Below are 16103 nucleotides of genomic sequence, written 5' to 3' on the forward strand. Positions count from 1 at the left end.
TACGGTATAATCGAACATGACATAAGATCGCCACGTGTAGCATCACAATAAATTTAACATTATTATCACCAGTCTTTGAGTCATAGTCTATTTTACTCTACAATATTTCTATTTTATTATAGGTTTATTGTAAATTCCACATTGTGGTACACTTGCGGTTATTCTGTCATATACTAAATAGTATTCTAGTTTTTAGTTGATACCTTGGTAGTAGCTAATAGGAATAAAAATTAATAAAGTTTCTATTACAGTGTTTTTATTTTGCCCATCTAAAGGACTAATTCCAGATTGTGTTAAATCTTCATATTTTGACACCCTTGATTAGTGGACTCGTGTACTCTTCAATTTTATTGTAGTATTGAACGGTTTATAGTATTTTGAGACTACATTTTAATTATATTTTATTCGCCCAGCCCATCTTTGCTCGTGTGCCCCGTCAGAGTTTTACGGTATCTGTCGCTTTAAGGGACCTGTACGTTAAATCCTTCCTCACGATGTGCAGAGGTCTTTACGACGCAAAGATATCGCATCTTATGGTACAATCATATTCGAATCCTAGCATTTGTAAATCGTTATGGATAGGTACCATGCTAATGTTGTGTTTATTTAAAAGTACGTGTGCCCTCCCCTGCAGAGTAGAGGGCATAACGGAGATGCTGCACTGATGCTGCTGCCAGCCGGATGGTTTCCTGATGTAAGTATCCCTCTCTCTCTCTCCAATGCGGCATTAAGATGTAGTGGTGCAAGTAAGAGTATTTTTTTAGCCATGATTAGCCATTGTAAAACTATAAACCATGTATACGCATATGTATGTAATAACAAATAGAAATGTTTTATTCTGGTAAGTTTGACGTCTTTTCGTGTGCTGCGTGGCTCAATATGTTTTCGGGGTTGAATAGTGTGTTATTTCTGATTGAGTTCAAGATTATTTACGTGTTCTCGGGAAACCAAACAGGATGCCACTTAGGGCAGGGCTTTCTTTTGTGACGATGGGAGTCCTTGAATTTGAGGGGATGATGTCACTTTTCTACCTCAAAAAAGGCATTGCAGCACATTGCAATATGTTTGCAAAACATTACATTTGCAAAGATCAAAATTTTGCAAAGGTCAAGGCTTGACCAAAAGGTGTAATCAAGTTCTAGCAGCTCATTCAAGGTTCACACAGTAGATTTCCTTAATAGGCTATCTTTAATACTGTGTTTAAGGTTAGTTAGTTTTATTTGACCCTGGTTTTAACTGATTCTGAAGTTTCTGTCTGAATCTGCAGTATGTTGGCATCTGTTCTATTGGCTACAACTCCCAGAATTCAGCATACACGCACTTGATAAAGTAGATATAGTTTTAAAATAATTCCAGCTTGCAGTGCCAACAAAAAACGTTACAGACTGGCATCCAAGGTGCTGCTTGTGACACCAGTCTGTGCATATTGTTCCCTTAGAATTAGCCTGTTTATAGTAAAAACAAAATTGAACTCCATCACAACTAGCTAAATGTGAGACAATGAAGGTGTTTCTAATGTGTCACAAGATTAAAATTATTTGTTTAACATTAGTACATGTTTTTAAATTAGGACAAACTGTGTTTAAGCTACTGTATGTCTACTATGTGTTATATTCCGTCTTTATTTTTTCAGATTCTCAACATTTTGCAGATTTATTTATGCAGTGCTAAAGAGGCAGATGGGTCTTTTTCCCTCGGCAGCTGGTCAAGACCAAAATACATTTCAATATTGGACTATATTAAATCAGGCAGCTTGAAGGACCACTCCAAATGAATGCATAACCCTACCAGGTGTTGTAAGTAACACTAGAGAGTAGTCTTTTAGGTCGATTAGTGCAGCTTTAAAGTGAGCCATCAGTCAACCTAAAATTTTCAGCACATATGATCATTTTTTAATTGTATGGCTTGATGTTCATAAGCCTTTGAAAAAGCTCTAGCAGTCAGTCACCCACTTGTTATTGTCTATGTCAAAAGTTTTACTTCAGGAACACTGGCACAGAAGAACAGGACAGAGTGATCATCTGTTTCACTATAGTCTCTGCAGACCATGTGACTTACACATTTAAGGTGGCGAAATATAGATACAAACAATAATATACGGTTTGTAGCAGTTAATAGCAGTTGTGATTTATGAGATCTATGCGGCTACGCATGCGCAAAACAATTCTCACGCGTACAGTACCAGAAGTTTCTATAATACAAAATAAGCCTCTCTCTCAGACTATATGTATAGATTGACTTTTTTGTGAAACATCTTCGATAAATAGCGGTCCACACACAAGAGGTAGCGTTTGTTCGCTGAGACCATTGAGTCTGAGTGACGGGGCTTTAGACTGCACCGGAAGTAGCCGGGAGTGAATCCTCTCGCTTCGCCTCCCCAGCTCCTGCTCTGACGCGCACTGCAATTCATTATTATTAGCACATCGCCTTTGAAGGAGTCAGCATGTAGCTAGAGGTTAACGGGCATGTCACTTGCTATTGTTATTGTCTTTCTTAACAGGAGCACAGACTGTCGCGAAATGTGTCAGCTGTTTGAGGGGACGGTAAACGGAGCGCCCCGGACAGTTAAAAGTAAGTGTTTTTTTTTTTTTGTTGGGATAACGGTCCTAAAGAGGCTAAACAAAACACCGGCACCGGCGACACACGGCCAAAGAAAAGCCTCTTAGCCACAACCTTTAGCGTTTTTTTACGCCACCAAATGAGGACTGGTGTGTGTGTTTGGATAAAATTATGGTTTTCTTGTTTTGCGACAGCCGTTTCCCGGGTGGAGTATTCCTGCGCTCAGTGCAGAAGATAGTCCAATGAATGTACATGTGCTGGGGCACATAACAGCTAAGAGATGGCCAACTGTCCAGATCCGTGGTACGTGCAATTTTTATTCTAAAAAAACCCTACTTCATTATCGCATATTGAATGTTAGCGGACGTAATTATTGTGATTGTTTTAGTTGTTCAACGCACTCAACTCTGACCAACAAAAGAATAACAGTAACATTATTTTCATAATGTGCCATTCAAGTATTTTAATACTAAAACGTCCTACTCTAGAATAGTTTAGTCTGAAATAATGATCTTGGCAGCCACACCCACTCTTTCCCCCCTGAATGCACCATTTAGACTCAGCTGTACCTCAGGGCCTGCTGAGTAAGCGTGAATATTTTGCTCTGCCTCATACATTGGCCTGTAAAACACCGTGTTGTTCCCTTGAATTACTTTCTGATGGAGGCAGAGCTGACAAGCAACACACTGATTGCCTTGGAGGCCTACTGGGCAAAAAAAGCAATTCCTGTAAACAAGGGCTCAATGATTTTGTCTTGATTACTGTTACAATGTTTTCAAAGGTTTTATTTTTTAAGGCTTGCATATACCCCACATCACTTTACTGCAGTAAGGCTGTAGGCTGTATGTGAAGGTATTCATGCTTGTGTTCTCAAATCTACACTTTTTAATATGTCTAAAATGGCCCTAATGGTCCAGTCTGGAGCCGTATTTGTTCTCGTGTTTCCAAACCTAAATATTGGTCATCCTCTACTGTAGAGATCAAATTTGATGCTTGTTCCCTGCTGTTGAAATACAGTGCCTACATAGTCTTGTTAGTGCTCCCAATTGGGGAAAGGAAAGGATTTAACTTCTTGTCCTATGACACCATCACAAGCTCAAAATATTTAAAAGCTTATATAAAAATGTTTCCTATAATGATTGTTTTTATGATACATATATGTATATATTTTTAGGTTGACATGGGTGACAGTCCGTCATGAATACATTGGCCTAAGGTCCTATCAGGTTACTGGCTTCACATCTGTTCAAGATGTCAAAAACCGGATCTATGAGGAGACAAACCTGCCGGTTAAAGAGCAACGACTGACTTACAGTGGGAAAGTAGTGAGTGGTTTTATCTGTAACAGCTCCTGTGGTGGGAAAGTAGTGAGTGGGTTTATGTTAGAGCTCCTATACCCCTAAATAAACCATTTTTAAAATTGTACAGGTAAGAATGGCACACTTGAATGCAAAACAGATGCAAATCATTTATATCAAAAATGTAATTATTGTATGTATTATTATACAACAGGGTTTTACATTACTGTAAAATGACTACAACCTAAAATCTAAAAAAGTTGAAGATGTTAAAAATAAAAACAGAGCGCAATGATTTGCAAATATCATACCCCCATTTTTTATTCACAATAGAACATAAACGACATATCAGATGTTGACACTGAGAACGTTTTCCATTTTATTGAAAATAATAACTCATTTTGAAATGAAACAAAACAGTTGGAACTGGATGATGTTTACCATTGTGTAGCATCCCCTCTCTTTTTAACAACTGTCTGTAAATGTCTGGGAAGTGCGGTCAGTTTGTATAGTTTTTGGAGAGGAATGTTGTTCCATTCTTGTCTGATGCAGGATTCTCACCTCTCAACAGTGCTGGGCCTTTGTTGATGGATTATTCATTTTATGATGAGGCAAATGTCTTTTATTGGTGAAAGGTCTGGACTTCAGGCAGGCCGGTTCAGCACCCGGACTCTTCTCCTGCAAACCCATGCTGTTGAGACGAATGCAGTATGTGGTTTAGCATTGTCTTGCTGAAATATGTAAGGCCTTCCCTGAAAGACGTCTTCATGGGAGCATTGCTTTAAAACTTCTTTTTAGCACTGATGGTGCCTTTCCAGATGTGTAAGGTGCCTATGCCATTGGCACTAATGCACCACCATACCATCAGAGATGTAGGCTTTTGAAGAAGAAAGATGAAAAGAGATTCAGCAATTACTTCTCCAGCCTTTTGTTAACCCTCTTCTAACTTTTTTGAGACATGTTGCTGCCATCAAATTCTATTTTTCCATGAAATGGTAAAATGTCTCAGTTTCAACATCATCTATTGTGAATAAAATATGGGTTGATGAGATTTGCAAATCATTGTTTTCTATTTTTATTTATGTTTTCACATCTTCCCAACTTTTTTGGAATTGTATTTGTCGTATTTTAATGGGAACAAACAGTAGGAGTAATATAGTAGACTAATTTTCACAGGACAGATTTATTCCCTTTTTTGTCTATTTTAAGTATCAAATTCAGAGTCTTCTTGGTTATCTTTTTAATTGAAAAGTTTGCCTATGTTATTTTAATTTATTTGCCTGCTGTTCTTTGCTTTGACACTTTTGTAATGTAATGTTGCGCAATGAGGACGAAATTATTTTTTTCCTGTGATGTCCATAGCCCAATTTTATTAGACTTGTGCCATAACTGGAGGACAAATGACAAACCTTTTTGTTATGTTATTTATCTTGTGACTGTCTATCTGCAGGCTTACAGAGTAATGCAGTGTTATTCTGAACACAGTAACCAGCTCAGATGACTGCAGTGAAATGATCTGACTCATGCTTTGTGTGCAGCGAAAACTGGCACCTCATCACTGCAGTGTATTAAATAAAATGCAATAGTTTACTTCCAACAAAAAAAATCATATTTATAAAAGGTGATCCTTTAAATTTTAGTAATATTTTTTTGTTATACCCTGAACTGTTACAGTTTCATTGAAATCATAAATTAATATGTGTGTAAATATTTTTTTATAGCTTTAAAAGTTAACCCTTAACTGGGCAAAGTATTTGTTTCCAAAGTATGTGTTTTATTTGCAGTTTTACAGCTTGTATCCCCTAGGGAACAGTGCCTGTTTAGGGTCACATGCCGAAATGTCCTTGAACAAGATACTGAAGCCTAAAGTAGTTACTCCTGGAGGGTGCCAGCCAGCTGTATAGTAGCAAAATGAGAATAAGAAAAATACCCACAGTGTAAGTATTTTGTAGTTAAGAGGTACTTATCAAAAATTACGTAATACATAATACTTTCAGTGTAACTACAGATAAGAAGCGTGTGAGAGGCTCCACTTAAATTACACTCAAATTACAGCCCCTTTTGTTGTATCTACTATATAAACAACAGGTTTGTTATAATTCCCTCAGTGTATGGTCTAACATGACTGCAGCTAACCCTGTGTTTTGGTGCTCAGTTGAATGAAAGCACCAGCTGGAGGCTGGAGCTTGGCAGCCACTTATCTCATGCTCAGAAATTAGCTGCAACCCACACCTCCAAACTACAAAGCAGTACAAAGTCAAGTCTTACAATTCAGACAAGAATTTTCAACAAAAGCAATAATTAGATCTTGAATTCTCTGGTATGACCATTGTAATCTGAACAATTTTCCAAGAAAATCTCTAGATGTAAGAAAACATTTTATGTTGTGTGGCATTCCAGTTCTGCCTCATGCAATTAAAATGTGAATCACCCTGATGGAAAGGTGTGGGGATTGAAAACAAAAAAGCATTTTTCACGGTTTGTATATCTAAACATAGCCAGAATTTAATCTTTAAGCTTTTTCTAAGTTCCACTTGTTAGTTGTAATTTAAGAACCAATCACCACACAAGCACAACAATGAAAGAAATAATAGTAACAAATTAATAATCCATGGAGATTCTGAAGGGTTGTTGGGTTTGTGTTACATGTAAAAATTAAATATAATATACATTTTACTTCACTTTGAAATTAATATAAAGTAAATAAATGAAAAAAACACTATAATTTAAGGGGGAAACTGATGTAAAAGACCTTAGCCCAAAATCTGATTCAAAATGAAATTGGCTATTGAGATTAATTCCTATTGAAAAATAAGGCACTATTGCAGATGCCAGATGAGTGGTAGGCTTTTAGGAGAAACTGAAAGTTTTAGCTGTGGATCTTTAGTTTTAGCTTTAGCTCTGACTTTCATAAGCGTTTTTTATTGTAAATGTTTGAGTCTGCTAGTGCTCCGGTTAAACATTAAATGTAGAAACCAAAGGAAGAAAAACACTGACTTAAACTTACTTGTGTACAGTCCCCTCTGAAAGTATTGAAGAGGCAAGGTTAATCCATTTGTTTTCGCACTAATCTGAAGACAAAACAAAATAGAAAATTGTGAACTAAAGCTTTCAATCGATGGTATTTCACCTGAACACTTTAAACAACATAGAAGACCTTTTTATATCAGATCACCCAAATTTGATCTCTTCCAAAAGTATAGGAACACACGACTTCTTCTTTTCCTTTCGGCTGTTCCGTTTCAGGGGTCGCCACAGCGAATCATGTGCCTCCATCTAACTCTATCCTCTGCATCCTCTTCACTCAACCAACTAACTTCCTGTCCTCCCTCACTACATCCATAAACTCCTCTTTGGTCTTCTTTTAGACCTCCTGCCTGGCAGCTCCAACCTCAGCATCCTTCTACCGATATATTCACAATGTCTTCTCTGAACATGTCCAAACCACCTCAATCTGGCCTCTCTGACTTTATCTCCAAAATATCTAACATGAGCTGTCCCTCTGATGTACTCATTCCTGATCCTGTCCATCCTCGTCACTCCCAAAGAGAACCTCAACATCTTAAGCTCTGCTACCTCCAGCTCTGCCTCCTGTCTTTTCTTCAGTGCCACTGTCTCTAAGCCGAACAACATCGCTGGTCTTACCACCGTCTTGAACACCTTTCCTTTCATTCTCGCTGATACTCTTTTATCACACAACACACCTGACACTTTTCTCCACCCGTTCCAACCTGCCTGCACTCGCCTTTTCACCTCTTTTCCACACTCACAGTTGCTCTGCACCGTTGACCCTAAGTACTTAAAGTCCTGCACCTTCTTCACATCTGCTCCCTGTAACCTCACTGTTCCACCTGGGTCCCTCTCATTGACACACATGTATTCTGTCTTGTTGCGGCTAAGCTTCATTCCTCTGTTTTCCAGAGCAGACCTCCACCTCTCTAGATTTTCCTCCACCTGCTCCCTGCTCTCACTACAAATCACAATGTCATCTGCAAACATCATAGTCCATGGAGATTCTTGTCTAACCTCATCTGTCAGTCTGTCCATCACCAGCGCAAACAAGAAGGGGCTCAGAGCCGATCCTTGATGCAGACCAACCTCAACCTTGAACTCCTCTGTCACACCTACAGCACACCTCACCGCTGTCTTACAGCTCTCATACATGTCCTGCACCACTCTAACATACTTCTCTGCCACTCCAGACGTCCTCATTCAATACCACAGCTCCTCTCTCGGCACCCTGTCATACGCTTTTTCTAAATACACGAAGACCCTCTCTGTACTTCTCCATCAGCATTCTCAAAGCAAATACTGCATCTGTTGTACTCTTTCTAGGCATGAAACCATATTGCTGCTCACAAATGCTCACCTCTGCCCTTAGCCTAGCTTCCACTACTCTTTCCCACAACTTCATTGTGTGGCTCATCAGCTTTATTCCTCTGTAGTTGCCACAGCTCTGCACATCTCCCTTGTTCTTAAAAATTGGTACCAGTACACTTCTCCTCCAGTCCTCTGGCATCCTCTCACTCTCCAAGATCTTGTTAAACACACTAGTCAGAAACTCTACTGCCACCTCTCCTAGACACTTCCATACCTCCACAGGTATGTCATCAGGACCAACTGCCTTTCCGCTCTTCATCCTCTTCAACGCCCTCCTCACTTCACTCTTACTAATCTTTGCTACTTCCTGCTCCACACCAGTCACCTCTTCTACTCTTCGTTCCCTTTCATTTTCCTCGTTCATCAACTCTTCAAAGTACTCCTTCCATCTTCCCATCACACTCCTGGCACCTGTCAATACATTTCCATCCTTATCTTTATCACCCTAACCTGCTGCACATCCTTCCCATCTCTATCTCTTTGTCTGGCCAACCTGTACAAATCCACCTCTCCCTCTTTAGTGTCCAACCTAGCATACAAGTCCTCATATGCTCTTTCTTTGGCCTTTGCCACCTCTACCTTCACCTTACGCTGTATCTCCCTGTACTCCTGTCTACTCTCTTCAGTCCTCTCAGTGTCCCACTTCTTCTTAGCTAACCTCTTTCTCTGTATACACTCCTGAACTTCCTCGTTCCACCACCAAGTCTCCTTGTCCGCTTTCCTCTTTCCAGATGACACACCGAGTACCCTCCTACCTGTCTCCCTGATCAAATTAGCTGTAGTAGTCGAGTCATCTGGAAGCACCTCCAAACCACCCAGATTCTGTCTCAGCTCCTCCCTGAAAACTACACAACATTCTTCCTTTTTCAACTTCCACCACTTCATGGTCTGCTCTGCCTTATTCCTCTTCATCTTCCTCACCACCAGCATCATTTTACACACCACCATCCTGTGTTGTCTGGCTACACTCTCCCCTACCAATGCTTTACAGTCACTGATCTCTTTCAGATTACAGCGTCTACACAAGATGTAGTCTACCTGAGTGCTTCTCCCTCCGCTCTTGTACGTCACCCTATGTTCCTGCCTCTTCTGAAAGAAAGTGTTTACTACAGCCATTTCCATCCTCTTTGCAAAGTCAACCACCATCTGACCTTCTGCATTCCTGTCCATACCTGCCCATAACAGTCTCATCACCTCTGTTCCCTTCACCTACATGCCCATTGAAATCTGCACCAATGACCACTCTCTCACCTCTGGGGATGCTCTGCATCACTTCATCTAACTCACTCCAGAACTTCTCCTTCTCTTCTAACTCACATCCTACCTGTGGGGCATAACCACTCACAACATTGAACATCACCCCTTCAACTTCCAGCTTCAGACTCATCAACCTGTCTGATACTCTTTTCACCTCTAGAGCATTCCTCACAAAATCCTCTTTCAGTATAACTCCTACTCCATTTCTCTTCCTATCTGACCCATGGTAGAACAACTTGAACCCTGCTCCTAAGCTTCTAGCCTTGCTACCTTTCCACCTGGTCTCCTGGACACACAGTATGTCCACCTTCCTTCTCTGCATCATGTCGATCAACTCCCTAGCCTTCCCTGTCATAGTACCAAAATTCAAAGTCCCTACTGTCAGTCCTACATTCTTAGCTTTCCTCTTCTCTCTCTGCCTACGAACAGACCTTCCTCCTCTTCTTCTTCGTCTTCGACCAACAATAGTCCAATTTCCACCGGTACCCTGTAGGTCAACAGCACCGGTGGCGGTTGTTGTTAACCCGGGCCCCGACCGATCCGGTATGGAAGTCTTTGTCACGATTCGCATGTTTGATTTGGCATGTGTTTTACATCGGATGCCCTTCCTGCCACAACCCTCTGCATTTATCCAGATTTGGGACTGGCACAAGAAGACACTGGCTTGTGCCCCCTTGCGGTTGCATTATCGGAACACACGACTAACAGCTGTTTTTGTTACCAAGGAGAGTCCTACTAGATTGAGTTTCAAAAACTTATTAGCTCTAAGTGTTTTCTCTTGGGTTTATCTTTTGAATAGTGTTTTTGTTAAAAAAAAAAAAAAAAAAAAAAAAAAAGGATAAATCAATAAAACCAACCACAAAGGTATTTTTGGAGGAAAAGTGAGCTACTTTGAACAAACAACAAGTGAAGAAGTTGCAGTAAAAACCTGGAAAACTGTTGCAAACAAATTTTAAATCTTACTTATGTTAAAATTACCTGTTCAAATTCTTTTGGAAGAGGTAAAATGTGGATGATCTGATAAAAAGGTCCTCTCTTCTCTGTACTAACATATCTAGGTGTAAAAATGCCATCAATAGCTTTCAAAACTCTTCCTTCTTAATTGCACAAATAATTATTGCATCATGCAGTGACCATGATGAGGATGGTGACAGAGGGTTTTGCTTGTGCAGAGCAGTTTGCCAAACAGCATGTTGATGTGCAAAGACTGCTGAGTGCAGTGAGTCACAGTGTCACCTTGAAAAGCCACCAACAGCAGCAGCACTGGCAGGCGGGATGCCGACCATGGCTCCTACTGCATTGATTCTGAAAGATGTACCAGGAAAGATCATCAGATACATTTATGTGTCCAAAAGATTTAACGGTAGCTGAGAGACTTATGATGACATGAATTTTTATGAACATGTATAACTATTAATAGTTCTAATTAAAAACAACTTTTTTTGAATGCAGTGAGTAATTAAACGGTTTATAGAGGAAATCGTGTCATTATTTTTCTCTTACACACATTATAGAGAACTTGGTCATTGTCTTCTAAAGCAATGTTTTGGTTTATTAAAAATATTTCTAATGAATTCATTTATGATATTTTATATTTTCATGTGACCAACCCTCCATAGCTGGATGACAGCGTACAGATTGGGACCTTGGTGACTGCTGGAAGCCCAGAAATAACTGTCACCCTGCAAGGAACAGGCCTCAAAGGGGGAGGTAGGATTAATACCATCACACCTCTCCAATGAACTAATTCTTAAAACTGATAAACTATAGCTCACCTGTCTTGGCTTTTACAGGGAGGTTTGGACAGACTACACCACCGCTTGTTGAATTTTTAAAAGATATACTGAGGAGGTACCCAGAAGGTGGACAGATTCTGAAAGTAAGCATGGGTACATTAATTGTTTGAAGATATTTTTGTTGGCTGCAAAACTTTTACAGTAGCATTTACAAAAAATTATATTTGACAAATCAGTTCAGTAATATAGAAATTACTAGTTTGAATTGGCTTTAAATGTAAAAATACGCTACCTTCTAAAAAAAGGGGATGTTAAAATAAGCAAAGCTTTTTTTGGTGAGGTTGTGTCTTACTGTTAGTTGTTTTTGGCTAATTTGCAATTAATGTAATTATATATAAATTGGCAAATGTATGATAAGATTGAATTCATGTAGTAGTATGCATCCTCATTCTCTGTCTCTGTCTGTATTGTTTGACATAAAAACACTATAGAGACCTAAATTAGCAGGCAGTCATTGTGTTGATTTTTCCTCGGAATGGTTCTGTGCAGGCAGTTATACAGTATCAGGAGATACTGTATAATATACTGTGTATATATATATATATATATATGTATATATATATATATATATGTGTGTGTGTGTGTATATATATATATATATATATATATATATATATATATATATATATATATAGATAGATAGATAGATAGATAGATAGATAGATAGATAGATATAGATATCTATATATATAGATATATATATATATATCTATATATATAGATATAGATATATAGATATAGATAGATATCTATATATCTATATATATATATATCTATATATATATATATATATATATATATATATATATATATATATATATATATATATATATATCTATATCTATATATATATATATATATATATATATATATATCTATATATATAGATATATAGATACTGTATAATAGGAGACATTTCACACATGCTCAAAAGGAAGGGCCTAGTTTTATTTGGGCTTTACCTATTACCATATGGTGGCATTGTTTCCAAAGATTGAATTCCATTGGGGCTATAGAACACTAAAAATGCAGTTAATTTTTACTCTAAGATGTTTGGATAAAGGCATCCATCAAATAAATTGATGTCAAAACACATGTTCACTGTAAACGTGCTGCCTTCTTAATGCACGTCTTTACTTCATTTTATTTTAAAGGAGTTGATTCAAAATGCTGAAGATGCCGGAGCCACAGAGGTTAGGTTCATGTACGATGAAACAGAGTATGGAGTGGAGTCACTATGGTCACCTGACATGACTCAACATCAAGGTTTGTAGTTAATATTAAAGCACTGCAGGATAACCTAGTGATCAGTGACACTGCTCTTTAATCAGAGGGAAGGTATCCCTCCTTGTTGAGTATCTGTTTTGTAATTGATCATATGTTCTGGTCATGATGTGAACAGGCAATGGGAAATCACAAATACATTTCTTTTAGGAATTATAAAATAATATATTATTAGACTACAATTACTGTGTATGTATTTTCATATTGTTTTAACCTGTTTAACCAGGAACAGCACTGTATGTCTACAATGATGCTGTGTTTACTGTGGAAGACTGGAATGGGATTCAAGAGATTGCCAGGAGCAGGAAGAGAGATGATCCTTTAAAAGTTGGACGATTTGGGATTGGCTTCAACTCTGTCTACCATATAACAGGTGGCAGTTTTCTTGAAATGCAAATAAAACTTTTTCCATTGATATTTACTCTAGTCAGAGCTTTTTCATATCCCAGCCTTTTTGCTGTTTTTGCCTTAAGTGAGTTTAAGACATTCTAAGTCCAAGTGGAGGTCACACAAAATAAGTATAACTTTAACTGTTAGAAAGTGTTTGGATGTGTTTTGTTTTGTTTTTTTTCATCTGGTGTGGATATTTCTTTTATTTTCTAGATGGTTTTAATTAATATTTTTTTTTAATTCTTTGTGTTGTTCAGATGTTCCCAGTATTTTCAGTGGAGACCAGATTGCCATGCTTGACCCACATCAGACTTTGTTCGGAGTGAATGAGTCTGGACAGTGTTGGAATTTGAAGACAGACATGAAGGAAATTACAGAACTGGCTGATCAGTTTGCTCCCTACATTGGGATGTTTGGGAGCTCTGAGAAAACCATTAAGGATGGCAGCTTTCCCGGAACGCTGTTTCGTTTCCCACTCCGCATGAAACCCTCCCAGCTCAGTGGCAACATCTACAACAAAGAAAAGGTTTTGGAGCTCTTTGAGTCTTTTAAAGCTGATGCGGACACGGTGCTCCTCTTCCTCACGAGTGTTCAGAAGATCTCCTTGCATGTGCGTGAGTCCGATGGTACAGAACGAATGTTGTTTCAGGTTACAGCAACAGAGAATACTGACAATAAACTAGAAAGACCAAATGCACTAAAGACTTTGGGCCAGGCAGTTGACAGGTACAGCAATGGTGTTCCCAATTCTACCATTACATGTGTCACTTACCAGATCTACATAGAGACTCAGGATGAAACAGCTAAAGAGACTGAGAGAACAAGTTGGTTGGTGTGTAATGGAGTTGGGGCCAGAGGGATATGTTCTGAGTTGGACTCACTGGCAGATGATTTGAAGTTCGTGCCCACCATTGGCATTGCCCTCCCTCTGATCAACAAAGACAATGTAGGTGCAACCTCTGGTTTCTCAGGACGAGCTTTTTGCTTCCTTCCTCTTCCACCCGGGGAGGAGAGTGAGACGGGGCTTCCAGTTCATGTCAGTGGTTTCTTTGGTCTCACAGACAACCGTAGGAGTATTAAGTGGCGGGAAGTGGACCAGTGGAGAGATCCAGCTGCCTTGTGGAATGAACTGCTTATAATCACTGTCATCCCTAAGGCTTACTTTGCCCTCCTAACTGAGGTGATCAAAAGGGTACAAGAAAAAAAGGACCAAGACTTTCCATTATCCCCCATAGGAACCTACGGGGCATGGCCAGACCCAAAGCAGGTCAAGTCCCGGTGGAAACCCATACTCCAGCCATTGTTTAATGACTTGCTACAACATGAAGTCATCTTTTCCCTTAGGGAGATCTGGATCAGGGTGGACCAGGCTGTGTTTTCAGAGATGGAAACAGACACAGAAATTTCAGAGACTGTGATCAACTACCTCCAAATCTCAGGAATGCATGTTGCAAAGGTGCCTGTTAGCGTAGACTCTGTCTTGGCTACGAACATTGTTGGGTCTACTGAAGTGAGGAAGGTAACTCCATCTTTGATGCGGCAGGCGATCAGGAAATACAAACACAAGGGTCCCTCACAGGAGAAGCTGCTTCTGCTGGAGTTTGGCCTTAGTGATAATAACTATAGTGATCTCATAGGGCTCGAGCTCCTGCCACTACAAGATGAGACATTTACAACATTTTCATCTTCTGTCAGTGAAAAGGATGCCATTTACATTGCATCTGAAGAATACCCCAGGTAGAGATAAAGCAAAATTTCCATTACACCTTTGCTGCAATTCATGTATAAATGACCTAAAATCTACATATTAACCCATACATATCCATTAAATGGTGTATCTTTTAATGGTATTCAGAATGTTTTTGTTTTGTTTTGTTTTACACAAATGTTATGTACATATAAAACATTTTTTTACCTTAGGAGCATTGATCTTGCCATTGTATTTGTACTTTTTATTTGAAATAAATCGTTAACTTTTGTATTGTATTGCCCCAAGTTCTCTGTATCCAGGACTTGAGGATCGTTTTTTATTGGAGAGCATCAAACCTTCAGTAATGGACAGTTTGAAGAAAGCAGCCAAAAGCAGAGGTAATGTAACATATTTAATTTATGTATGTGTAGGGCTGCCTTAAAACTGTATTATTTGTAGAAGCATATAAAAAGTATGAGTATTTGTCCTTTAAACTCAAAATTATTGTAATTCATTAATACAACAATGTGGATCTTACAATTTTTTACATTTTGTATGAAAGTCTGCATTTCCTATTAATTTTTATTTTGATGTTTTTTAAACCCAAGCAGCATACTCCATCCAGAAATATTAATATAAATATTTTCTCCTATAAGCACCCTGGCCCCAACCCAGTTTGCAATTTTAGACTTACTCAGTTCTCCTGAGACATCACCTGCCTGTTTCAATCACTCACTCTGTATCACAGCTATTTTTCAAACTTCTGTTTTGGGTGGAAAAGAACTAAAAAAATGCATCATCTGTCAATTTCTAAAGTCTTCTGTGAAACCCAGTCATTAGTAATATCTTCTTAATTTTTTTATGTTTTTAAAAACTATTTACACAGGTACATGGGTAAGTTTCAACCCTTCTCTAAAATTTGTCATTTGAATTACAGTGCAACAATATTTTTGGGGCTGTTCAGGTAGGTATTTGAAAGTGTCAGATACTAAAGCTTTTTACTATTAACCTAAACTAGCACATGATTGTAAATGAGTACTGTGGTAACTGCAGTCAAGCAACTCTCACAGATGCAACTACTTATGTACATGTTTAGATTCTGTAAAATTGGATCCTAACTAGTTAGTCCTGCAGTGTTTCATAGTGCATTTATGATGTGCAGTGTTTTACTAGTTATTTGTCTCTTGCTAGAGTTTTCCCCTATTGGGACTTTTTAACAAACTGTGTGTGTGTGCGTGTAGAACATGGTTTGTGCCTTTGCATGGTTTACATCAGCAATACAATGTGCAATTTTGCTTATTGTGTTAAATGTTGAGTAAGAATATACTCATTATTAATTACCTATCAACTTCAACAGTACTATGGTCCAATTTAGTTAAGTGGTTCATATGCTTTGACAATTTATTTTCACAAAATTATAATGAATCTAATTTTTTTCCAATATTGCTT

The 16103-nt window shown here is 38.4% G+C and overlaps 1 protein-coding gene across 6 annotated transcripts in view; it reads left to right on the plus strand.

The window, feature by feature from the left end:
* Nucleotides 1-438: 438 nt before the first annotated feature.
* Nucleotides 439-16103, plus strand: part of sacs (sacsin molecular chaperone) — a 29035-nt gene continuing 13370 nt past the window's right edge. Inside the window, exons 1-12 of one of the 6 annotated variants that reach the window (XM_067508036.1) lie at nt 439-536; nt 635-694; nt 2501-2571; nt 2754-2862; nt 3734-3926; nt 11114-11204; nt 11288-11373; nt 12445-12556; nt 12801-12947; nt 13222-14701; nt 14961-15052; nt 15592-15618. In XM_067508036.1, the coding sequence (XP_067364137.1) occupies nt 2840-2862; nt 3734-3926; nt 11114-11204; nt 11288-11373; nt 12445-12556; nt 12801-12947; nt 13222-14701; nt 14961-15052; nt 15592-15618 (2251 nt within the window). In that variant the 5' untranslated portion in view covers nt 439-536; nt 635-694; nt 2501-2571; nt 2754-2839. Of the gene's footprint in view, nt 537-634; nt 695-2500; nt 2572-2753; nt 2863-3733; nt 5795-11113; nt 11205-11287; nt 11374-12444; nt 12557-12800; nt 12948-13221; nt 14702-14960; nt 15053-15591; nt 15619-16103 lie in introns of those variants that run through there. The other 5 variants (XM_067508039.1, XM_067508037.1, XM_067508038.1 and 2 more) reach the window with 5 other exon arrangements.

Source organism: Channa argus, chromosome 6, assembly GCF_033026475.1.
Source record: "Channa argus isolate prfri chromosome 6, Channa argus male v1.0, whole genome shotgun sequence".
In the NCBI taxonomy this organism is placed as follows: Eukaryota; Metazoa; Chordata; class Actinopteri; order Anabantiformes; family Channidae; genus Channa; species Channa argus.